This window comes from Cibotium barometz, unplaced genomic scaffold, assembly GCF_041138505.1.
Source record: "Cibotium barometz isolate CiBa-2024 unplaced genomic scaffold, ASM4113850v1 ctg368, whole genome shotgun sequence".
NCBI classification, from domain to species: Eukaryota; Viridiplantae; Streptophyta; class Polypodiopsida; order Cyatheales; family Cibotiaceae; genus Cibotium; species Cibotium barometz.
In genome coordinates, this window is record NW_028229435.1 from 569,230 (window position 1) to 594,416 (window position 25,187).

At 44.0% G+C, this 25,187-nt stretch overlaps 1 protein-coding gene across 1 annotated transcript; it reads left to right on the forward strand.

The window, feature by feature from the left end:
• Positions 1–13: 13 nt before the first annotated feature.
• LOC147602613 (K(+) efflux antiporter 2, chloroplastic-like) lies at positions 14–24,003 on the forward strand. The gene is made up of 14 exons (XM_086797803.1): positions 14–94; positions 384–449; positions 4,982–5,071; positions 5,190–5,294; positions 5,409–5,537; positions 6,977–7,186; positions 21,395–21,544; positions 21,652–21,705; positions 21,805–21,863; positions 21,988–22,054; positions 22,149–22,325; positions 22,421–22,477; positions 23,066–23,140; positions 23,296–24,003. Exons 1-14 carry the CDS (start codon positions 14–16, stop codon positions 23,440–23,442), a joined length of 1,467 nt encoding a protein of 488 aa, XP_086653929.1. The 3' UTR covers positions 23,443–24,003.
• The last annotated feature ends 1,184 nt before the right edge of the window (positions 24,004–25,187 follow it).

Below are 25,187 nucleotides of genomic sequence, written 5' to 3' on the forward strand. Positions count from 1 at the left end.
GTCTTTGCCAAGTATGATTTTGCAGGTACTTCAAGAACGAGGAGAGAGTACATCTCGACATGGGCGTGCGACGTTCTCAGTTTTGCTGTTTCAGGTGACATGCTTTTATCAGTTAAGGGTCTTTAGAGATAGATGTCCCTGCCCATTGGATGAGCAGAGATTGGACGTGGGAGATCCCCTGCTCATGAGGCATGGGTGGGTGAGATCTCCCATTTTCATTGGCGGGGATTATGTCTGGAAAGACACTAAGGCTGCTTTTGTCCACAAGGTTACTTCTGAAATTTGTTCTGTGATCATAACCGATGATGTCCTATAAATGGGTTCCTATGGAAATCTTATCGAGATTAATCATTGATTTGTTGGTGGGTTGAAAAAATTTGCAGGACCTTGCTGTTGTCGTCTTGCTCATTTTGCTTCCTCTTATTTCACCGAATTCTTCAAAAGGAGGGGTACGCAAAGTCTTGCACTGTGTTTTCTCATGTATTTTGTAAGTGATCTATAATCTGCATTATTAAGCATATTGATGGATGCACTTTTTCAAGGAAATGTTTTAAGCGTGTCTATAGAAAACACGGACAAACTTATGGTGTAATGTTGATCATGGCTCCACATCAACAAGCGTGTCTTTAGCCCATTGTTTTTTTTTTGCAATGCTAAGACTGATATTTTTATTATTTTGAAACTCGATCGGAATTCTTTTATGTATGGCCATGCGCTATTTTTTTAAATTCTTAGCCTTCTTTTGCACCCTATTCGCTTGAAGAGTCTTTTTGAATCATTGCCCATGTGTTTCCTCATTGTATAGTCAATTGTGTGCTAGGGGTCCCCTTCTCGGGAACTTTATTCCATGGAGGAATCCAAAAACAAAGCTGAACAAGCATTTGGTGAGACCCTTACCTGGAAACAGTAGCTGTTCAGCAAATCATGCCATAACTCTATAAAGAATCCAATGGTTCACACTGGACGTAGTCAAGTCACACTTGTTACCTCAATCACAATCCAAATCAGCACCACTCAAGTCAATCCTTTTCTGGCTGTCCATTCCGATTTACTATGGTCGTACAACCTCTACCCTGTGCATATAGATTTTGCCCAGATTGTACATATTTTATACAGCACTTTCCTTAGCTGCCCACATGTGCGCCTTAGCCAAATTGAACATGCAGTACATGAACACCTTTGTGTAAATTCAAATACTCAAGCGCTCAGATGCCTTCCAAATACTCCACACCCGAATGTGCCTTAAATAAGTCCAACCACGTCAGCTCACAATTTTTCAAATAAGCACAAACATATTGGACATGTACAGACAGATGGAACAAGCTTTTCCCCGAGAGCATTTGTTGGCACAAGCCTTGCACCCAGCAAGATAGATAAATTGAATCCGCTGAAAAATCTTTAAGATGAGTCTCGGAGTCCACCCAAACAGTCCGGAAACAGCAATAATGGCAGAAATCCCTAGAGATGGAAAAAGATGATAATGGCCAAAACATTCCGTTTCAAAGCCAAACAGCAACCATGACCATATAGCCGTTTAGAATTATATATGATATCAATTCGGATGGCATCGGGTGACATTTGCTCCAACATTTAAATTAATTGTCCTCTTGGCTAATGACATTCGCGTGATGAAACCATGTTCAAGCCACCTCCTAATCTAATCACACATGATGAACCACGATCAAGGATCCAAATTTTTTTCATACGTGATTAAATTGAATTTATGTCACATTTATTAACATACATATACGATGTCTTGCGTGTTTGCTTGACTAGGGGTTTTGGCCCTACACACATTGTCAAGGTGTGGACAAGTTGCTTGAGCCTTGGGCATGTGGACACAAGCTTGTATGTGTGAAACGAGTTTTCGGGGAGGTGGGTAGGCCGATGGGCGGACTAGTGTGGACAAAATCTTAATTTGGTCAATAAGCCCCCTTGCGTCTTGTATTCACAATTCATTCATGGAGTCATCTGAGGCACATTGGTGAGGAGCTCATCCATCTAGTGAAGCGCCTGAACCTAGCGAGGGTGGAGAGAGAGAACATCGTTCCATGCTGATCGTCTTGTTCCAGTCACTCCATCATCTATTTTCTGACATGGTAGCAGATATACACACAGATAATTATTTGTTGTGCTGTTGCGGTGGACTGATTTCGGAAGGCTAGGAAGCTCCATTGATCATGGCATGAAGGGTTGTCTCAATAGGATGCCTGCTGTATGTATGGGTGACATTGTGATGGCCTCGATGAAGCTTCTGTTTCACGGAGTTATGTGTTGGAGGTGCAACAAAGACAGCCATCCTGTTGTTGCATGGGTCCCTGGTGGTTGGCGATGACAGCAAGGACTGAGGGAAGAAGTGGCGATTTTCTTGTTTGTGCACTAAAAGCAGCGGTGATTTTCTTATGTGTGTGCACTACGTGGGGCTGCCCTTCTGACCGAGACACCTGCTGTGAGCATTGGAGACACATACGAGCTGGTTGATAGCATTTTTTATGATACTGCTGGGAGAGGCTAGAAGTGATTGAAGTATGGGCTGGCTGCCAAAGCTGAGGTTGCCATGAATAAACAGAGAAGTGGATGCATCATTTTTATTGTTTGCTGTGCACTGAGAGGGAGCTAGCAACATGATGCGCTGTTTCATTTTTTTGTGCTCTTATGGGTTGCTAGGTGGTTGCTGCTTTTTGCTTGGAGGCATGGGCTGCAAGCGGTGATGCATGGACATGGCTGCAGATCGCGTGGAGAGCACCATTGCCTATTTGCTTGTGTGCCGGGATATGGATGCCAATGTGGTGATGCTTGGACCCTTGGGGGTTCTAAGGTTGAAGAACACACAAGAAGCCCTTTCACACAGTGGGCGGGTAGCGGGCAAACATTTGGGTGTTCGTACACATGGGAGGCCTTTACACATTGCATGGTGGGCAGTGGCCTGAGGGGCAGTTCATGCGTGGTGTTGCTGGGAAGCTGTCGAAGGTCCCAAGTCATGGCCATTTCACATTGAGGCTGGGGTTTAATCTACATTATAGGTTAGCAAGAGTCTCAGAGCACGTACCCATATTTCTTGGCTTGGAGGGTGTTCTTGCGGAGTGTTGTTTGGTCGATTGGGTGTTGTGTATGGCCAGCTTGGTGTGCTTGTTGGACAGTTCTATGTGGCTAGGTGAGGTGTGCTCGCCGGCATGAGGACACTCGACAAGCGTAGCAACCCAAGAAAAGCCAAAGCCAATGCCAATGCCATGCTTGGTGTTGTGACAGTGATGATGTTTAGATGATTATGAGTGTAATGGGGTTATGATATGGGAGTAGCATGTAGACTTTTTGATATGCGAGTTTGCAGTCTTTATGTACAAGAAACTTTTTTTTGCTTGGACAGAGGGGGAAGTGTTTGGGATGTTGGTGGTCCTATATTATTGGATATTGTCATTGGCAGGTGTTGAGATCAAGAGGGGGCTTGAGAATCCTTTGTACAGATCCATATAGATTTGACATGTGTTGGTTTATGTTTTCTTCACTATCAAGATAGAATGGTAGCCCTGAGTTGGGAAGATTGGAGGTGGTGACATCTTAGTAAGTGTTTATTCACTTGGAGCGCCTTGAGGGAGATGACGTGAGGTTGCTCCTATGGACGTGCTTTCACCTTGATTGGTCATAGGGTAGCTCTCCAGACTGATCACAATTAATACAACATTTGCATCACGTTAAGCTTAGCAAGCATTTTAGTAAAAGTGTAGCTCTTTTTTATATTTTTAACGTAGAGTTTTAGATGTTAATTTTTGCACTTCCAATGAGTTACTAGAGAGATCCTGGGGAGCATCGGCATTGACATATCTACATCGACTTCTCAACCATGAGATGAGAGGGAGTGTTGATTGCATGCTTGCATGCAACGGAAACGGATGATGTCTTTGTAACGGAAACGGTTTGAAACTAGGAAACAGAAACGACACATCTTTACGACTGTTTCCTGTTACTATGGTGTGTAGTCCTCCAACACTGCGCGTTGAAGTTCATGATGATGAAGGGGTCAATTTGCGTAAATGGAGGTGACGGGTGATTCAAAACCAATGAGATGATGGCTCAAGTGGTAAAGGTGCTTGTCGGAGGTCTTGGGTTCAAAATCCCACAAGGTGCTTCCTTGGCGGGATCGCCTACGGGCGGCGAAAAATGATATCTATGAAAAGATCTTGGGCCTAAGGCCAGGTGAAAAAAAAACATTGATTTAAAGTGCTTTCTTGCTATTACCTGTGATACCTACGAAGCCAAAGGTTAGTCATAATAGCAGTAATCAAATAAGGGCAGGTTTCTATAAACACTCATGAAACCATCTTTAAGTACACATACTGAACCATAAGGTGAGTTGCACATCCACTTGGATTGTTGGGCGTCTGCGAAAACCCACAAACAGTTCATATTCATAAAATCAAGCAACCTCCACATGCAGAAACAAGCGATACTCCCATGTTCATGTCCCATGCAATCATGCAAACATTGCCTAAATCATGTGCAAACATTTATCAAACAAATCTCCCATCTGATGGGGCTTGGCATCGATTTTTTGGGGAGGAGAAAAATTGGTTTATGACACTATCTTGGCATGGAGACTCAGTTTGACTTACTCAAGTAATCATGGAGACCAAAAGGAATGAGATAATTCGTAGTTTATTTATTGGCAACTTGGTTTCTTTTCTACTTCTTGGTCTTTTGGGTTGTAGTTAACTTCTGGTTTCTACATTGCATTGAATGGGCTAAGTTTTTGTTTCTCAATGTGACTGGACCTCAAGAGAGGGGTCTTTCATAAAAATTTTGTTTGAGCAAATTAGGACCTGGCACAATATGCAGTAGAAGTTTTTGTGTGCACTAAGCTACAATACAACCTTCCTAAGTAGTTCACAAGCCAGATAGTTTGAGAAAACAAGCGAGTTGATATTTTTTTTCTTTCTTTCTTTTTTCAGAGTAATAACCTTTTATGATTACATGTGAAATGCAGGTTGGCTTCCAAGCCATAGCTGAAGCTCTTGGAGTTGCTGCTGTCAAGGGTGTTGTAGCTATAGCGGCCATAATTGCCGGTGGACGCTTGGTAAGAAGTCGTGAGCTCTTATCATGCATAGAATGTAGCATCATCGACCCTTCAGTTTTACCTTACATGCACAGGTTCCCATCCATTCAGCACCCTTGGAATTGTGGGTTGTGTGCAGCTTCTTCGTCCTATATATAAGAGGATGGCTGAGAATCACAATGCAGAGATTTTTGCTGCCAATACTCTGTTTGTGGTACTTGGGACTAGTGTGTTGACTGCTAGGGTAAGATCTAACTATACACAGCATGAACCCTTTGTTAGAATGCATTTTTGAAAGGAAATTGAATGCTGATGCCTCATTCTTTTTGATGTTGGACTCAATCAAACCATTTCATAGGCGGGTCTTTCTATGGCTCTAGGAGCTTTCTTGGCTGGGTTGCTACTGGCGGAGACAGAGTTCGCACTGCAGGTGGAATCGGACATTGCACCGTACCGTGGATTGCTTCTTGGTCTATTTTTCATGACTGTAAGTTTTATTCTGAATGACAAGCATTTATGAGAAGCAACTGGGTCTGTTTTTGTTTATCCCCTAGAACGAGGCAAGAAGTGCATGCTTGATGCAGCATTTGTAAGGTTGTTTTCCATATCAAGATTCTACAAGGTAATCCAGTATGCCTGAGACCTCTTCTAGATTAGGACCAAGATGCCATGCTATAAAACTCATGCACCCTTCACACGCATCCGAGCTGGACACAGCATGATGAACTCAAATTGGGGAAAATCACATGTTCACCATTCTCTTTCATCTTCACACCATCTGCCACCTGCCCTTGCTGATGGCCCACCTTCTTCCCAACTTGCGGACATGTTTTGCAAAAGATGTCATTTGGCCTGGACAGCCTAGTCACACCCGGACACCTTCATAAAAAATGATATGGGACCTGCTGGGATTTGGAATTGTATCCTCAGTCTGTCCACCATTCTCACATGCTTCTGTTTCAAAAATAACCTAGTGCCCGTCTGCCTCATCTGAAGAGGCCCTTGGACAGCCTCATCCTGATAACAGCATGTTTTTTGCCTGCTTTTCATGGATGCTTGTGGAGGAACCCTTGCTATGGCTTACGAAGTATAAAAGGAAGTATTACAAGTATATAAGAAATGCCAAAACATTTTAATAACTACCCAAAAAAACTATACCTTTTGACTTTTGGTTAGACATGTTAAATGTCAGGCAACAGTAAAAGAACATGTGGAGATATGAGCGTTGTTTGTTTTAACAACACACATTAAGTAGATGAATGCCAATATGTGTTTTAAATGAAGGGCGGTTGCATAGTTTCATCAGCAGAGTGTTTAGATGATGCAAACTTCCATATGAATGCATGCATGGTAATAACATGGCATTAACACCAATAAAAGGACTTTTCCGTACGGTGTTACGGTGTTTGCATGCCATATTGAAATGCACATGCTTATAGCTCAAACTGTCTTAATATGATTGATCATTTCTGTATGGGAATCACACAAATTTAGAGCTTGTATAGCTGTTCCTTTGTTCACACATTCCTAAACCTATTTTTTCATGTAATTCCTGTGCCTATGGTTGCTTAAAATACTACACACAAACAGGGCCAACAACGCCACAGCCGCTTTCTATGTATTCTGATAATGTGACATGATGTCACCCGATGGAAACTATGTGACATTGCCTCATGATTTCACTAGTAGGAAACACCACGGTGAGGGATGCCTGATTTGACAACGTTAGACTGAGTTTGATGGATGCCTCTGAATGGGCACTTGAATACAATGCTTTTTTAAAGCTGAGTAATTTCTGTTTACGGTGGAAGAAGTTGATATTCATATAATCCAAGCACCATTTTTTCAAGTTCTGATTTTTCTATCAATAATACAATTAGTTTTTTAATTTTCTGGACTGGTAATGGTGCTGTTTGTATACTGCAGGTGGGCATGTCCATAGATCCTAAACTCTTCATCTCAAAGTTTCCCATCATTTTTGGAGCGTTAAGCTTATTACTTGTAGGCAAAACTTTTCTGGTGGTTTCAGTAGGCAGGCTTTTTGGGCTTTCTACTGTGGCTGCTGTTAGAGCTGGACTCTTGCTTGCTCCAGGTGGTGAATTCGCATTTGTGGCTTTTGGCGAAGCTGTGAATCAGGTAGGTTTTCTAGTTGCAATTATTTTACCCCGTTCAAGCACTGTGTCTGATGTTTCTGCAAGGCTTTGGTTACATGGTCATAGAAGAGAGTGAACATACTGTATGAATGTCACGAGGTCTTGGAGAGAAAATATACTCCACTATAGTCTTATAATATAACCTTGTTGTTTCAAGCTAGAATTACCACTTTATTAGTGCAAGACTTCTGCCTTTGCTGAGGGGTAACGGAGGAGCTTGCAGAGCACCTAGAAAACAAGTATCCATATATAGAGGTAAGGGGAGGCGTGTGGACGGTCTAGTAGTGGTGTGGTCCTGAAGTCACTTCTTAGACTCCAACGTCACTTGGGCTGGTCCAAGGTGGAGGTTTGGGATTGCTGTCAAGACCACTTGAATATAAGAATATGGCACAACGGAAAGAGATAGCAAGACAAAGCACAATAGACAATGTAATAGATACACAATGGAGAGAATTTAAAATTCTAATTATACCAAAGAGGTACAAGTGATGGTGCTGTCCACCCGTGCGCTCTCAAGTAGAGCTTAGATGGCGATCTAGACAGACTCTGGATGGAGGATGTACGAAGTGTCGAAGGGAGTGGATACCAAGCATTGGATGCCTTAGCTAATAGCAACCATGTCCGTATATAGTACTGTAGGCGGTGTCGTATACAAGGAGGGCGATTACATTGCATAGACACGGTCACGGCCCGTGTATGAAGAACGCGGCCTACCGACCACCGTCCACTAATGATGGACTTGGTATCTGAGAAAATATTCTAAGGAATATTCCTTATACCGTCGCCTGACCATATCCTAACCATCATCAATGGTCGTAATAATGGCCCCATCGGTGTCTAAGCCGAGGTTCCCACTAAAGATATATGCACCATGGCTACTCCTCGTAATGGGGGCCTAACAAATGTGCATTATACATCAAAGTGAGATACATGCTGAGAGGCGGGCATTGTATACTAACATCCCCTCTCAATGTCCACCCGAAGATGAACTAGGTTTTTGGTCCAACGCCAAGTCGATGAAGATGCCGAGTGAGGTGGTGCTTTCCAAGAGCTGTCGGCGCAGTTTTGCTTTGTAGAGCAATACTCCAGCACCACTATCTCATCCTCTATTATCTCCCGCACATAATGATACTGAATCTCACTGTGCTTCGTGCGAGCATGAAACACAGGGTTCTTGGAGATGGCCATGCAACTCTACTTGTCGTACCACAAGACTAAAGCCTCCCTGATTTGAACTCCCATATCAACCAAGATTCTCCTTTGTCATACTACCTCACATGCAACAAAGCAAGCTGCCTTATACTCAGCCTTTGTGGAAGAAAGTGCCATTGTAGGTTGCTTTTTGTTGGTCCAAGAGAAAGCACCGGAACCAAGTGAAACAATATCCAGAAACTGATTTCTTAGAATCACAATCTCCTGCCTAATCCGAGTCACAATAACCTGTCAGAGAGGCACCCATGCTGTAAGTGATGCCATACTCAAGAGTACCTTTGATGTACCTAAGTACCCTCATCCCTTCCTTCCAATGATTGTCTTGTGGCTTGTTGGAAAACCTGCTCAACACACCAACTGTGAAGCTGATATCAGGTCTAGTGTTAGTGAGAAAAATCAAAGTTTCCACCAACTTCCTTTTCTTCCTGATGTCAACAAGTGATGAAGAATCCTCTGCAGAAAGCTTCACGTTCACTTCCATTGGCGTGAGGCTTGCAGTTTGTCATCCCAAATGCTTTGAGAATCTCCCAAGCATACTTTTGCTACGAAATGAAGATTTTGCCCGACTCTTACCAGACCTCAATCTCCAAACAGAAATGCATAAGACCCAAGTCTGTCATCTTAAACTCATGGCTCAGCATATTCATTGTCTGCTGGATTATCTCTTCATTGTCACCTGAAATGTTTAAGTCATCTACATACAAGACAACCAAAACAATCTTGCCATGCCTTTTTAACATACAAGTTATCATCAGAAGCACTTCTTATAAACCCAATCTTTTTGAAAAATTAGTCTATCCTGTGATACCAGGCCCTTGGGGCTTGTTTCAGCTCGTACAATGCCTTCTTCATCCTGCAAACTTTGTTTTCTGATCCGGGCATCTCAAACATATACCTCCTTCTTGAGATGGCCGTTTAGAAATGCGGAGATACATCAGAGTGATGAGAGAGAACAGAATGGAAATTTGTGCTCTATTTCATTGCAAGCTGTCATTGGATCAGCTGGAGTTGTGATGCTTTGTCTTCCTTGTTGTTGAAGAGAATTTGACGTGCTCACACTCACTGTTTGGTTGAAATCACTTCTTTACTTCTCAATAGTCAATGACCATTGTTTGACCCTTCATTGAATCTTTGACTTCATGATCACCCATCGCACTTCTGGTGCAATTGGATGTATTACATCCCGACCAGCCTAGGGTTCAGGTAACCCGAGGGGCGTGGGGACCTGAGCGTTTACACGTAGACTAAGGGTGCTAGTATGCGGGGAGGCAGAGTGGAGATTTGCTCTGCATGGATGTGCAGGAAGATAAACAAACAAGGATCCTTGCAGGGATGCACAAGGAACGGAGGGAAAAACACTGGATGTGCAATCTGGATAGTGGGTTGTTGATGAGGCTCTTTTTCTCCTAGGCAATTCTTGATTCTGGTCGTACAAGTCAACGGGCGAGGGTACAGCCCTTAGGCAAGCTATGTGCAGTCCCCGTGGCAGCCCTGAAGCAAGTTGCCCACAGGCTGGTCCTATCCATAGAGGGCGGCCAGAAGTGGGGCAGCTTGCTGAGGCTTATGGGCGGCCAAGAGTGAAGCAGATGGGCGACCAGAAGAGGGGCAGCCAGCAGGTGCATAGGGGCGGCCAGAGGTGAAAAAGGGCCCAGCTATGGGATGAAGAGAGCTGGCAAGGTAGGTTCTGTGTGAAAAAAAAGCACTCCAGACAAGGGCTGTTTGCACAAAGAAAAGAAAGCATGGACTGGTTTGCATAAAGGGAGCACATGGATATGTGAACCTGCCATTGTTAGAAAGTGTTGGCTGATATCAGAGGCGGCCGGCTAAAAAAAAAGAAGCGTGCTATACCTTTTGTTTGGCAAGAAAGCTAAACAAAAGGGGTGTTTTTTTGGCAAGCAAGCTGAAAAGAGGGCGCTTGCTTAAAAAAGAGCTTGGTCTCATCTTTCTTTATCTACATGACTGTTACTCAAGGGCTGGTCCTCGATTTTTCCTCTAGGGATGGTCTTCGTGCAAAGTTAGGCTTTGATTTCCACTTCTCATCTACCCTAAAATCTTTTCTCTAATGTTTCACTTCCCCTCAGCCCGTAACCTTTCTACCACCACTTTTCTCCAAGTAAGCACAGAAGTTTAGTGTGCATTGGAGATAAATGGAGTTGGTTGACAGTAACAACGTGGCGTCGGTCAATAGTAATGACTTCAAGCGCGTAAAGCCACCAGGTTGGCTTGGCTTGGCTTGATCTCTACCCTCTGCCAGCTGTGATTCTGGGCGAGGATCGGAAAAGCATGGCCGAGGATCCCATGAGGGAGGATACTGCTTAGTCTGAGGGTGAAGAACGCTCCTTGGTTGCACCAAACAATGATCGTCTAGTTGTCAAGTGGTGTTGAGATGCTCGTGATTGGAATTCAAGCAAGAATCCACACACCTATTGGTGGGTCAACGAGTGGCACTGTAGTCTTGACTCTCAAGACCCTATGTCGTGATGCATAATTTTTCAGGTACTTCTCGTACCCTTTTGTAAACTCCATGTTAATGAAATTGTATCTTCAAGGTCTCTTTGTTATTGCCACTAGTGATAGAATCTTTGTTGCATGCTCTTACTCTTTCTCCATGAATGGAAGGGTCTTTCTAAGGGATGTGGAGAGAATACTGAGATTCACCATGAACCTATAGTGTTATATGGAAAGTGACTCCGTGGGCAAAGGATCCCAAGATTTCCGGATGGCGCATAGATAGCTAGTTAAGCCTAACTACGTGGAAGATGGGGTTCTAGATAGAACTAATATCAGACTGTCGTTTCGTGACTAGCTTTCACGTGAATAGGGATTGGGTGTATGAAATGATGGTATCTTTCATCCTTGATTTTGTACAGATTAGGCTAACCCTCTAAGTTGACCTAAGGTTTGACCTTGGTGTTTAGAGGGGAATTCGGTTGCTTCAAGGCCAGGTTGTGGTAGGGGAAGTTGACTATTCCACCCATGATTGTATGCATAATGGGAGTTTTATGTGGGGTGTGCCCTTGTGGTATGGGACACTAGGGTGTCTTCCATGTAGGATGTCTTGAAGTTTTACGAGAGAGAGAAATGAAATGAAATGAAATGTTATATTAACGTCTTCAAAAGGCCATAATGACCTATGAGACCAAAAGTTATATCATGGTGGATCTGATACAATGTCTGGATTTAAAAAAAAAAAACCCAGAAAATGAAAAATAAAGATGATACTACTGGCACCTAGAAAATGAAACTGGAACTGGAATATAGCGAGGGGGGGGGTACGCTATGGAGGTGAGTGGAATATAGTGAGAGGATACAATATCATGTGGGACGGAGGGGTACACTATGGAGGTGCCTCCATCTCATAATATGTGCCGCATCGGACACTGGCGGATCTCCTCAATATCCTCTGTGGTCAGCACCCTGACTGGGTGTCCCGCATGCCTCGCAAGAATAATCCGAATCTGCCGCTGCAACCTCCGTCTATACTGGGATGCTCCCCTCCGTAGTATTGGGCGTCTGGACCACCCAAGCTCAATCGCACGATCAATCAGTGTACCCCTGGTGTGGGCGGTATCCATGTCCTGCTGCTGCTGTGGTCCATCTGGCGCAGTGATGGCTGGACTAAAGAAATCTGTAATGTGCCTCTGAGTCTGGCTCTCTGTGTGCCTAAGCAGGCTATCTCTATGTCTCCGCAGCTCAAGCAAGAACAATCCCAAACAACCTCTGGTCCTGGTATCCCATGACTCTGGAAAGTGGTCCAAAACCCTCTCTGAATAAACAGTGGAAACGACCACGTATCTCATAGTATGCAGTACAATGGCATATATAATGCAGCTCTGTCTCTGGCTCCCCATGGCATACTCGGCATATCCTGGCCTCAGCTGGTATACCTCTATATCGGCCAATCTCAATCTCAAGCTGGTGTGAGGATGTGTGAATCTGACCAATAGCACATCGTACTGCATGAGACAAGTGTACATCCATGTAACTGGGTCTGATCACAAAACCATCTGCTGTGAGCTGAAGAAAATGCTCTCTGTAGAAAGCCATCTTCGTGCCCAGCTCCTCAGTCGGCTGTATCCATGTCCTCCTAATGTCCAGCTGAACTAAATCCTGACGGATGAGTCTGGTAATCTCTGTCCGTGTGAGAGTGAGAGAGGGTGCCTCCAGAGAATACTGGAAGGGAGGCAATCTGTCCATGTTAAAACCATGTGCCTGGAACCAAGATGTCATCTGTCCATACCAACAAGCCGTGGCGTGCATATCTGTCTCGGGGGAGATCCCACAAGCCATGTATGTAGGAGACTGATCTCGTAAGAGCCTCAATCACCAGAGGGGCAGCCGCCAGCTCTGCGCGAATAATCTCATGAGGTACCACGGCCTTGGCTCTAATAATCCTAGCAATCATAGATACCAAAGGCCTCTCCATACCTCTCCACCCGCCTGCGCTGTGATGGCCCACTGAAGGTCCCCATATCTGCACTCCATAAAGCATAGCTGATGTCACTAGAGTGTCAAAAAGCCAAAGTTTCGTTCGAGGTTCCTGAAACTGAACCTGCGAACACATCCTCTCCAAACCACCCAGGGCTGCATGTGCTCTAGTCAATCTAGTCTCTGCTGCTCTCCTCATTGAAAACACTGGCCCACTGAATACTACCCCAAGATATGTATATGCATCTGTATACTCCACAATCTCTTGCCCATATGTAAATGTGGAAGCTGATCGCCTAACCCACTGTGGCGTGGTGTTAAACACCATAACCTTGGTTTTGCCAAGGTTGACAGACAATCCACTATCATGTGCAAACTCATGTAAAGCATCCAGATGACGCTGCATACCCTCAGGGGAATCAGAGATCAACACAATATCATCAGCATATAACAATAGTGGGATCCATGTACCTGCTAGCTGGGCTCCTCTGTCCCCCAATCTCTCAATGTAGTCAGAAGCCTCATCCACATACATACCAAACAGTGAAGGAGATAACGGGCAACCTTGCTTCACTCCTATAGTGGAGTGAACCAAAGTAGAGACCCCCTCTGGGGTGCGTACCTGTCCTGCAACTGATCTATATAAAGCCATAATCCCCCATATGAGCTCTGTGGGTACCCCCATCTCCTGTAATCGCCTCATCAATCTGGCTCTGGGCACTGTATCAAATGCTTTGCGGAAGTCCACAAAGCTACAATAAATCCGTCGCCCATGCGACCTGCCCTCCTCAATAATGGCCCGGAGAGTCAAGATGTGGTCAAGAGTAGAGAAACCTCTCCTGAACCCTGCCTGTCCCTCTGCTCGAATGCCAACTCTCTCTGCCCATCTACTCAACTGCTGCTCAAGAATGGATGCATACAATCGTGCTAGTGTGTGACCAATCATAATAGTGCGATAATTCCCTAGCTCCATAGGGTCCCCTGACTTGAAGATAGGCACGATGGTGGACCTACTCCAAGTCTCGGGTAAGCCTTCGCACATAGCACGATTGAACATCACTGCTAGAAGCTCTGCCAGCATGCCTCTCGCATGAATAAAGTGCTCAGCGACCAATCCATCATGATCATATGCTCTCCCAGTCTTCATCCTAACTTCAAAAACTAAGTAGTACATTGACAATTTCCATGTGGTCATGCCTTATAGTTTATGAAATTAATTGAACAGTAAAAACGAAAGAGAGTGGGTATGGAAGAATTACACCTGTAATTGGAGATCTCCTTGATTCGATGAGACAGCTTGCAATTTGATGTAGATATATTTTGATGAACGTTGCGGCAGTCTCAGGACTTAAAAGCGAACCCACCTCAAACTTTTTTAACCTGTACAATCAACTAACAAGCACTATACCTCGAGAGGCACATCAGTGTGAACATTTCAAGATTTGTTTAAGGAATCTAAACTAGAAAAAACTTGGAAACGCTAACCTACCTACCAGTCACCACACTACTACTGAGGATACAGTAAGAGGATGTTGTAGAGTCCTGGCTCTAGCCCTAAGGCTAAGCCTCTATCCGCATCATCCAAACAAATAAAGTCAACCTCAGTAGTACCATGAGTTTCATCCGTCCATTCATCATTGTCAGATATTTCCTTTTCATTTTTCCATCCACATAAACTCATCAAAAATGTAACCATGTGAGGATAGTCATCTTGTGGAAAAGGAAAGCATTGGGCTATCGGGGATATGTCCTCTACGGAGTAGGGGTCAGTCATGGTCAATAGGCAAATTAGCCATTCTAATTCCTCAATATTTTCCTCTCTGGCTAGTACATCTATATGATCCCATTCAGTTTCAATTACAGGATAGCACATGTGGAATATCTGAGAAAGGTACAGATGATACCTCTCACCAAAGGTAGGAGTGGATGAAGTGTATGATGATGGGGCATCTGCCATATCTGCAAACACAGATATAGCATCAGTAGGTTTATGACAGGACAATCTAGTTCTTGATTGTTTACGGATATTTCTCATGTTTTTGTGCTCTTGCTCTTTTTACTATTTTTTGTTTTTCTTTTCTTTGTTTTTGTTTTTTTTTTAAATGTATGAAGCTATATATATACATCCCCTTGAATTTGGCAATTACATGGTCAGGGGAGAAGGTTATAAGGAGGAAGCATTAGAATGTCGAGCGTGAGTACATGCTCCCCCTTTCCTTGGGTAGATCATATTATTTGCAATGATGTTGCAGCCTCTTGGAACCAATTTGTCCAGCGGGTCATAGGTTGTGATGTGGGCAGATAGCTTTTAATGACCCTTGTGGCCACATCCAATTGTAGAGATGGTAGTGTACGCTCCCATTGACGAATGGAGGAAATGGTTTCCGATGATACTATTACAAGGGGAGACGTAGACTCATCGGTTTTTTGTTGGGTGTTGGCAAGAGTAGGTGTAGAGCATGTAGAAACTTCTATATCAGCGTGTGCCTAGCATGAGGAGCTAGAAGCTTCATGTGGCTCCCCCCTTCCTGAGCTAGGTGGTAATGATCGATATCGTTTGGGAATCCAAACTAACTCTGGAAGAAGTGGTGTGGAGCACTCTGTTACCTTTCCCTTACCACGATCTTGAATTATCGTTGGGGTGGCAACAACTGGTTTGCAAGGTTTTACAGGTGATGTAGAGGGATTCAGCTTATGTTTAGGGACCCAAATCTGGTCATTTCCCTCGTAGTACCCTTGGGCTACTAATAACTTTTTAGGGATCCATCGCGATGTTACATTGCCCTTTCTCAGGTGGGTAGCTGCTTTCCTTTTACGAGGCTTCTTGGTGGCTGAACGAGATTGAGCAGGGGAAGTATTTGTTAACGAACCTTTAGGGACCCATTTGTATGTACTCTTTGGCATAGTAAGCGAAGCTTTAGGGATCACCTTGCCTGTTTCCACTCTTGGCATTGAAGCGTTAGAGGGGTGGCCAATAATCGAAGATGGTTTTGCCACTGGACTTTGTGATTTTTCATTATCTAATATTTGAGTGGATGACTTAGGTGCGGGATTTCGAGCGGTCAGCAGACCTAGTGTTGGTTCTTGCGTTGTGACTTGTCTGGTTGCCCAATCGATATTGCACTTGGTGGCCATCATCCATTTGCGCCCTAAGTTTACAGTCCCTTCCATGGTACCAGCAGGCATAACCAAAAAGCTTTGAATTATGGTTCCCTTGTCATAAGCAACCGGAGTGTGCAGAATTCCTGAGACAGGGGTTTTCTTCTTGTTGATTCCTTGAACTCGGATAGAACTCTTGGTTAAAGGTGGTTTTCCCAGTTGACACCACACACCATATGATAGCAAATTGTGTTGAGCTCCTGTATCCAATAATGCATTATACAGCACCTCCCCGTAAGGACTCTGTAACTCAATTGGGTACCTTAGAGGTGGGTCAGATTCCAGTGCATCCTCTTCTGCTTCCTCGGAAAATACTTGCGTAATTCCCAAGTTGGCTTCTCGTTGTCTCCTAGCACGCTGTTGACGTTCTTTGGCTTCGACTCTTGCTTGTATCTTTTTAAGCTCAGCCTGTTCTTTAGCTGCCTTCTTTTGATGGATTGCATGTAACTCCTCCTGGCCCAGGGGGTCATAGTATCTTTTGAATTTACTCCCATTAAGGAATCCAATGGTTTCAACTCCGTCGAGAGTCTCTACTCTAATGGTACCTTGCGGGGTAATTTCACATACTCTATATGGTCCCTTACCAGCATATTTGAGCTTCTTCTTTTCGTTTCGCACTCCATACATCAGGACTTTATCCCCAACCTTGATGTCCTTGTCCTTTAGATGGCGATCAAACCATTTTTTCCTCCTATCCTTCTCCACAAGGGCATTGTATACAGCCAATTGTCTTTCTTCATTTAGCCGCTCAAGGATATACAGACGTTCTGCTAAGGGATTACCATCCCAACCCTCTTGAGTAGCAACACGAAGACTTGGAATGACAAATTCCCACGGCATGACTGCTTCTTGGCCATATACCATTTTGAATGGTGTACAATTAATAGCCACTTTGTACGCAGTACGATAGGCCCATAAAGCTATCGTAAGCTTTAGATCCCAATCCGTGCGATGAGCTTACCATCTCTGCGGTAAAGAAAGTACATGTCTGTGGGCATGGTGCTGGCGGGTCAGGAAAAGGTGTCTGTCCAGGAACTGTATATAGAGATGCTGCATAACTACCCCAGACCTCTGTAGAAGTGATGGCCAAAGCAGGGGAGGACTCATGAAACAGACGCCAAGCCTCCCTCGAATCCTGGCTCAAGAACAGCTGGTATAATTCCTGCTCTAGCTGAGCAAGGCCGGCCCGCTTCTTCCTTCGCACAAGACGTCGGAAGGCAATACGTGACTGTCGGTGAGTAGTGACTGCAAGCCATTAAGTATGGCCAACTCATGTGCAGTCCCCATATCTACCAAATATCTCCCATACTCTGTGCACTCCACATCCTGTGAGCGTCTGTCTAATCCCATATCCAGAGTGTCCAGCTCTCTCAGCATCTCCTCCGAGGTATCATAAAAGGCTGTCTGGCGGTTGCCCGTCCGGGCATTAAAGTCCCCTAACAGGATGATGTCTCCATCCCTAGAGAACTCCCATATGTCATCATCTAGCACAGAGAAAGGAGACTGCCCTCTAGGTGCTGCATATGTCGATGTACTAGGAGCAAAATAGCATATGGCAATATACAGGAATCTGCCTGTATCGGCCCTCAGTCTCACCCACATATATCTGGCCTGATCATCTCTCCGAACGATGTGTAGAAGCGGTTGCAGCTCCTCCCTGAAAAGAACTGCCACCCCTCCTGATCCTCTACTACTATAGAGTAAACACGATGAAACTCGAGTATGTGTTGCACGACTCAATCAGGTACTTGATTGATTATAATCAATCAACTAGGTACATGTCTTGAGTTGGTGACTATAGAGTAAACACGATGAAACTCGAGTATGTGTTGCACGACTAATCAGGTACTTGATTGATTATAATCAATCAACTAGGTACATGTCTTTTTGTTATCTTTTGACCCAAACAAATCACACTCACAAGCACACACACGACACATGTCACAGTTATCTTATTGCTAGAAAGTGAGGTTCCTTATACGAAATAGGCAGGGTTGCTTCAACCTTTGCCGGTTCATGAAGGCCCTTTTCAAGACATCAGTATGGACTTTGTTGGACCTTTTCCCACTGCATTTGGATCTCGAAACACAGTGCATGACCATTGTGGACCGATTCAGTAAGTTTTGCATGTCGATCGCATGCAGGCAAACAGCCATAGCCGAAGATATCACATGCTTGTTCATTCGCCATTGGTACCCCCCATTGGTGGTTTGCCAAGGATAATAACATTAGACATGGATCCCAAGTTTACTTCAAATTTTTGGAGTCATTATTCGACAACTTTGGGACCAAGTTACATTTGTCCAGTGCATTCCATCTGTAGACAGACAGATAGCCAGACATAAATCTATAATTAGCTGGCATTTGATGCTCTCAAATCCTTTTACCATGACATGCAGTCAAAGTGGGAGCATTATCTTCCTTTGGTTCAGGCCCTCCTAAATGACACTCATTTATCTAGCATTGGTCGGACTCCGTATGAGGCAGCAATTGGGCACCGTTTCTCATCACTTCTTGTGAGAATGGTGTCACCTTCCTTGGAGGCCAACAAGACTACCGAAACTTTTTTAGAGATTATTGAGTCTGTCAAGGAGCGCCTTGCCAAAGAATAGTAAGCATACAATAGGCAAGCTAACAAGTCAAGATGAGATGTCAACTTTAAAGAAGGGAATTGGGTATATCTCCGGATAATGAAGCAAAGATTGAAGCAAGTGGGTAGACATTGTCCCAAACTCTCCTTTTGCAGCTTCGGATTCTTTCCTATCACCAAAAAGATTAGTGATGTCTCCATGAAGCTTAAGCTTTCAGATAGTTGGACTATGCACAATGTTTTCCATGTTCCTTGATTGAAGCCCTACATTGGTCCAACTTTGTAGGATATTGCAGATGAGCAACAACCGGACGTGGTAGATGAAGCCAAAGTTATTGAGCTTGAACAGATCCTCCTCCACAGATGGAAGCATGGATCCGGTTGAAGACAAAGACAATTCTACACGAAGTTCAAGGACCGTGTTACCCATGAAGGTGTATAACAGTTCTTTCCAAAGTCCGCCAACTCGTGGCGGACTACTTGGAAGCCATGAACCTGCCGCAAAGCTAAGCAGGAGGGAATGTCACATGCACCTTGCGTGCTATGTGACACATTGGCTTTACATCAGCGCAACATTTATACAGTTTTTAGGAACATTTTGTCCTGTGTCGTGGCCCCATTGTGAGCCCGAGTCTAGGATATGTCAGGCACGAGCTATGTAAGTCGGTCTCCAAAGCCATAGAGAGTCTCCATGTGTCAGTCCTCTTACCCACTTGGAGAATTCATGAGATAGGTTCATGTAGAGGTCAACCCTAGCATTAGGCATTGCATTAGAAGGCATTTTAGGGCATATGCACATGGGCCTGCCCATAAGGCACCCCATCACGGGGGCTGCCTTGCATGTGGATCTAAGGACCCTATGCCACCTTGCCTAGGTATGTCAGCTAGCCTAGCTAGCACATTCAGCAGGACAACCATCATCTAGGCAAGCATGGAGAGCAAAGGCAGCCAGTCAGCAGCCTCTAGAAACCTCCAACCATTAGTCGGCCAGCATGGCATGCAAACCGGCATGTGTCGGCCAGCATAAGAGCCTTGCTCAGCAGCAGTTGGGCATGTTGGAGTCGGCCAGCATAAAAAAGGCAAAATTGATGTTATGTGCAGCATTTAGTGCTTGCAAAAAGGCATATTTTTGTTCAGCAAACAGGCTGACATCATGAGAGAGAACCAACCAGCAGCTAAAGTCAATATATAAGCAAGCGCTTCATTCATAGCATAAATCATTCTTCATAAATCACTCTACAAGAAGTACAAGCAGTGATGTGTGCCTAGAGCCTCCAGCCTTGTGCATACATTTAGCAAATCAGCACTTTACTGTGCTGCAGCCCCAAGGTCTCCACAAAGAGCTTCTTCAGCATTCAGCCAGCATATGTGCATCCCTCAGTTCTAGGTTTGCATAGTTGTCATTGAAGAGTTATTCAAAGGAGCTTGGATAGCATATGGTTCAGCCTGCGTTCGGTCTACTTCGTCCTTACGTTGGGGAGTCCTCACTCATCTTTCATGCTCATTGCACAAAGTTCTCTAAATAAATACAAGAAAATACTCCTGCTTGCATAATGGGTTGGCGGGGGGGCTGCTTTTCATTGGGCAATTGGAACCCAATACTGCGTGACTCTATCCTCTCTCTCTCTCTCTCTCTCTACTCCTCTCTCTCCAAGTTAAGTGGATTGCATAAACTCACAGGTTTAAAGAAGGCTTTGTTGCGCGTTACAACGATCAACCGATTGCATGCTACACACGCAGCACAGAGGGCAGTTGAAACTGGACGAAGCTGTTTGCGAAGACAGTGGGTATAACACGTCTACACGTAGCATTCAATGTCTTTTTTAAAACTATTGGCGGTGGGCACCTGCCTTCCGGGCACGGTTCTTCGTCTCACACACATTACAAATGCCAGCCAAAGTTCGGTCACACTTTATAAAGTGTGAACCCACTTTGTGGGCTTTAATTCGATAATGGCATCATAACACCATTATGCGAACATGCAAGCTGATTTGAACGCCGTCAGCTGTTGCAACACGAAGGCCAGTCATTCCTCAACATTCCACCGTTCCTGATTTTGACCGTTGCCCGTTTTCCGTTCCAGGTCCAACAGAACACTGTTCCCTGTGACTTTGTTCCCATGAGACACCGTTTGTATCCCACTAGTACACTCTCCTCTAGTCCACGGTTCCGGCGTGACAAGTGGCGTTCCACTGATCCAGTGTGTGAAAGTGGAGTTCCATCAACATGGGCATCCTTGGTGGCTATAGAACCTCAAGGAATACCTTCTTGTATTTGAGTCCATAACTTGGGATATGTGATGGGTATATGGAGAAGCTTTTCAGCTAGGAATCTCCAACTCTTGTTAGAATTAGCACTCAAGAGTAGGCGGATGATGTCACACGTGCAGCATGTCATTCCTTAAGAGCACCGTCGTGTTTTAACAAAGAAACCCCTGTTGTGCTCTCTTGGCATGATTGGCTAACTGAAATTCATGGCTGATTGCAAATTGAGCTTAACTACTTTTGCATCCTCTATCATGATTTTTACCACTTGTTGAGTGATTTGATAATATGAGGAAAGGATTTTAGGGCAGCCCATTGATGGAGTGTGAGAGACTTTTTTAGAGTCATGAGACTTGTTGACCTGTGCATTCCCAGCTTATTTGAATATTGTTGTGCAGTTTGTGCATGCTTTAGAAACCTCTAGAAGCATATATATGACAGTTGGTTTGTTTACCGAAGGAATTGGAAAGCCATGGTGGTATATTCATTTAAGAGAGGACCTGTCTGACGGCCTTTGTTTCCACTTGTTTGTGTGCAGCGGATTATGACTTCAAGCATGTCTTCTTTACTGTTTCTAGTTGTGGGTTTGTCCATGGCTCTCACACCTTGGTTAGGAGCCCTTGGCCAATTCATATCCTCCCGGTTTGAGCAACAGGATGTACGCAGCTTGCTTCCTGCTGAAACCGAGGCAAGGAAATGATGCTCTCATCTTTTCGTCTTCATACAATGCAGTTTTCCTCTCTCAAGTCCTTAGTTACTGGCCTGATATGATGTTGGCCACATGTTCTTTTGCAGACTGATGACTTGCAAGATCACATCATAATTTGCGGGTTCGGTCGAGTAGGACAGGTGATAAATCATGGGAAAGAGAGTGACTGAACTCGGCATTTAGACATTCTATATCTTGAAATGATCTCTCACATTAATGTGCCCCTCATTTCTTTACAGATTATTGCCCAGCTTCTGTCGGACCGTTTGATACCTTTTGTAGCTCTAGATGTTAGAAGGTAAGTGAATGCAATTCTAGTAATTAATTTCAGCTTCAAGGTGCAGGATCTCGTTTTTAAAAAAAGGAATGTTACTCTACCTGGGAAAGTTACGAATTTTGAGTCTGCTGTTTTTCATTTTCAGTGAACGTGTCAGTGCTGGTCGGGCACTTGATCTTCCTGTATACTTTGGTGATGCAGGCAGTAAAGAGGTAGGTGGAACTGCTGTTGGCAAATTTTCCCTTTTTTAGTTGGAATGTTTGCTATTGAGTTTTCAGTTGCTCTCCTGTCTCTTTGCCATTACAGGTGCTGCACAAAGTTGGTGCAGAAAGAGCATCGTGTGCAGTAATCACCCTCGATACACCGGGTGCAAATTACCGAACGGTATGGGCTCTTAGTAAACATTTCCCGAATGTGAAGACGTTTGTTCGGGCACATGATGTGGAGCATGGAATCAACCTAGAGAAAGCAGGGGCTACAGCGGTATGTTTTGGTTCTTGAGCAGGTTTCGTATCATAGCTTCATATGCTCCAATAATTCTTTTCTGTTTTTGTAAACACCTCTTTTTGTTCTTTAAGGTTGTACCAGAAACATTGGAGCCTAGCTTGCAGCTAGCAGCAGCAGTGTTGGCCCAGGTGAGTATCCCTACCATGCATTACAAGTGATGGTTTAGCAGGTCGGTACTGGAGAGTTAGTTATTAATCCCACAAAATCTGGGTGGTTAATAGGGCCTGGGGTCTTTACAAGTGTGTGGTTGTAAGGTGGGTATTGGAGAGTTAGTTTATTAATCCCACAACAGCTTGGTTAATAACTGGGCCTGAGGTGCTTTACGAGTGTGTGGTTGTGCACATAACCCCTGATGTTTACTGGGTGTTGTATGGATTGTGACGTCATTCACGGACAAGTTGGAAGCCTTGTGCTCTCAATCTAATCTAACTCTCCTGTACTGTTTTTTTTATTTTAAATTTTGGGCGGGGGGGGGGGATGGGGGGGGTGTGCATTCTCCTTAGCCGTCCTCCATGCTATCCATACTACTATCCTTACACTATCAAGTCTACTAAGAAGCCCCTAGAAGGCACTACACTTTTTTTTTTGGATGTTTCTGTACTGCAGACTTTCAACCGTGCCTTCTACGGAACAGTGGATGCAATTTGTAAAGGAAACATGCACCTTATTTTCGTTGCTGTGCCCTGTATTAATTCTGGATTTGAATTTTTTTATAGGCCAAACTTCCGGCATCAGAGATAGCAGCAACTGTTGATGAGTTCAGATCCAGGCACTTGTCTGAGCTTACAGAGGTAAACAGCTTGCAAATGGAAAATCTGCATTCAGGCAACATATTAAACTAGTCGTTTGATTTGGATTTGTATGCTTGGGATAATGGGACTCGGGTGGGAAAGGGGTTTATTACTTAGTTACGGATTAAATTGTTCATGTTTCAAAATTTTGGCAGCTATCTGAGATAAGTGGAACATCGCTGGGGTATGGATTCTCACGCATCATGGGTAAACCAAAACTGCAGACTGAGCCTTCTGTAAAAGGAAAGCCAGATGATGATGTAGCTGGTGAGACACGGCAAGAGGCGCTAGTGGTTCCGTGAAAGGGAGTTGCAAACATTAAGGCAATTTAGGCTCACTTAAGTCAATTGCAGTATAATACCATTACACAAGGCACAGCTCTGTGGGAGGCAGAAGTGCATTGTTTTGGAAGATACCAAGGCCTTGCAATATCAAACTAGTAGGTGGCTTATTTGCATGGACGGTCCTTGGAACTGGGAATAGCAGACGTGTTGCCTAAGGGTGCATGCAAAGGATCTTGTTATGGAAGGCCAAGGAGTTTTGCCCCTTCGTTGTACAGATTTTTACCTACACATGCTTTCTGTGGGGGGTTTTAGATGCTTGGGTGTGGGCAGGACCACTCACACCCAATTAATGATTTTGCTCGGGAGAGGTCAAGAGACCAGCCGAATAAGTTGTAAGCATTGCTTCATTCCACACCACCAGCTGACACTTCAAACCTGATCTTTTTGTAATGCGTCAGTGGTTCTGGTTCCTCAGACGAGTTGTTTCAGTCAATCAATTGTAAATGCTGAGTTTAAAGGTTTCTCTCCTCTAGACTGACGAATGGCCACCTTAATATAATCGTCACATAATTATAACTATGGCTTCACTGCTCACAACTAATCCTTGATTGATATCAATTCTCTATAAGCAAGGCGCATCCTGCGTATTGGTTCGTTGTCCTCCTTAGTGAACGCCCTGCTTGACCGTCTTGAGTGTGTGCAAGCGTAGATAAGTATGGCCTGGATGTTCGAAGAATTGTTTAGTATGTGTGGTATATACCAAAAAACTGGCTGAACTACCTAGATACCCATCATCTCTTAGGTTTATCTCTGATTAATTGTTGGTAGCCAGCTATAGTAAAATATTGTGAAAGCAGGAAAAACAAAAGTCTAGAAGATTGAGGGTGTTCATTTGCAGCAGCAAACTTGTTTTCTGTGCACGAAGGTTTTGCAACATCCTCTTGTAAGGTTTTACAACCCTCTTTTTTATTTTTCTTATTTTTCAGACACGAATGCTTTTCGTTAGGGTTGGTACGCAGTTAATTAATAAGTTAAAAAAGCTAGGCATATGTTTCTAACATGAGTACCATGCACGTCGTGTTCCTAGATTCGTCTAGGTATATATATATATATATATATATGTTTTTAGGCGGCTAAGATAAACCTAAAAAAAATGACATAGTTGAACACATGCGAATCTTTTCAAAGAAGTATAGTATGTATATAGGGGATTTTCTTGTAACAACACATCAGTTTTCTCCCTCACCCCTCTCTCTCTCTCTCTCTCTCTCTCTCTCTCTCTCTCTCCCGTCAGCCCGTTTTATGTGGATGCGTCTAGCTTGGCTAGATTGAAATATTACTCATTGCAGTATGCCATTTTCCAGATCTCTGCCTTTTCACAAGATTTGTCGTAGGATGGAAAAATCACCATATGCTCCATTTGCTAATGTTTTGGAGTTAAATGCATAGACAATGAGGATGTAGGTGCATATATATCAATTTATGCAAAACCCAATTATTTTTTCAAAGGTTGACCCCATGGAGCTAGGTATACACCAGCTAGTAGACACTAAGCACATCACAGGAGTTTCTTGGACGTGGGAGCCATGAGTTGTTGATCTACAATGGAATGTGCAGTTGGTCCATCTTATTCTTAAAAAGATTCGTGAGCTAAAAATATCTCTTGGCCTCAGTATTGCTTGTAGTTATATCACACCCCTTGGTACATGCTTTTGAGTTTGTTATTGAAGAGAATCAAATTAAAGGGCTCCATGAGTTTGTTA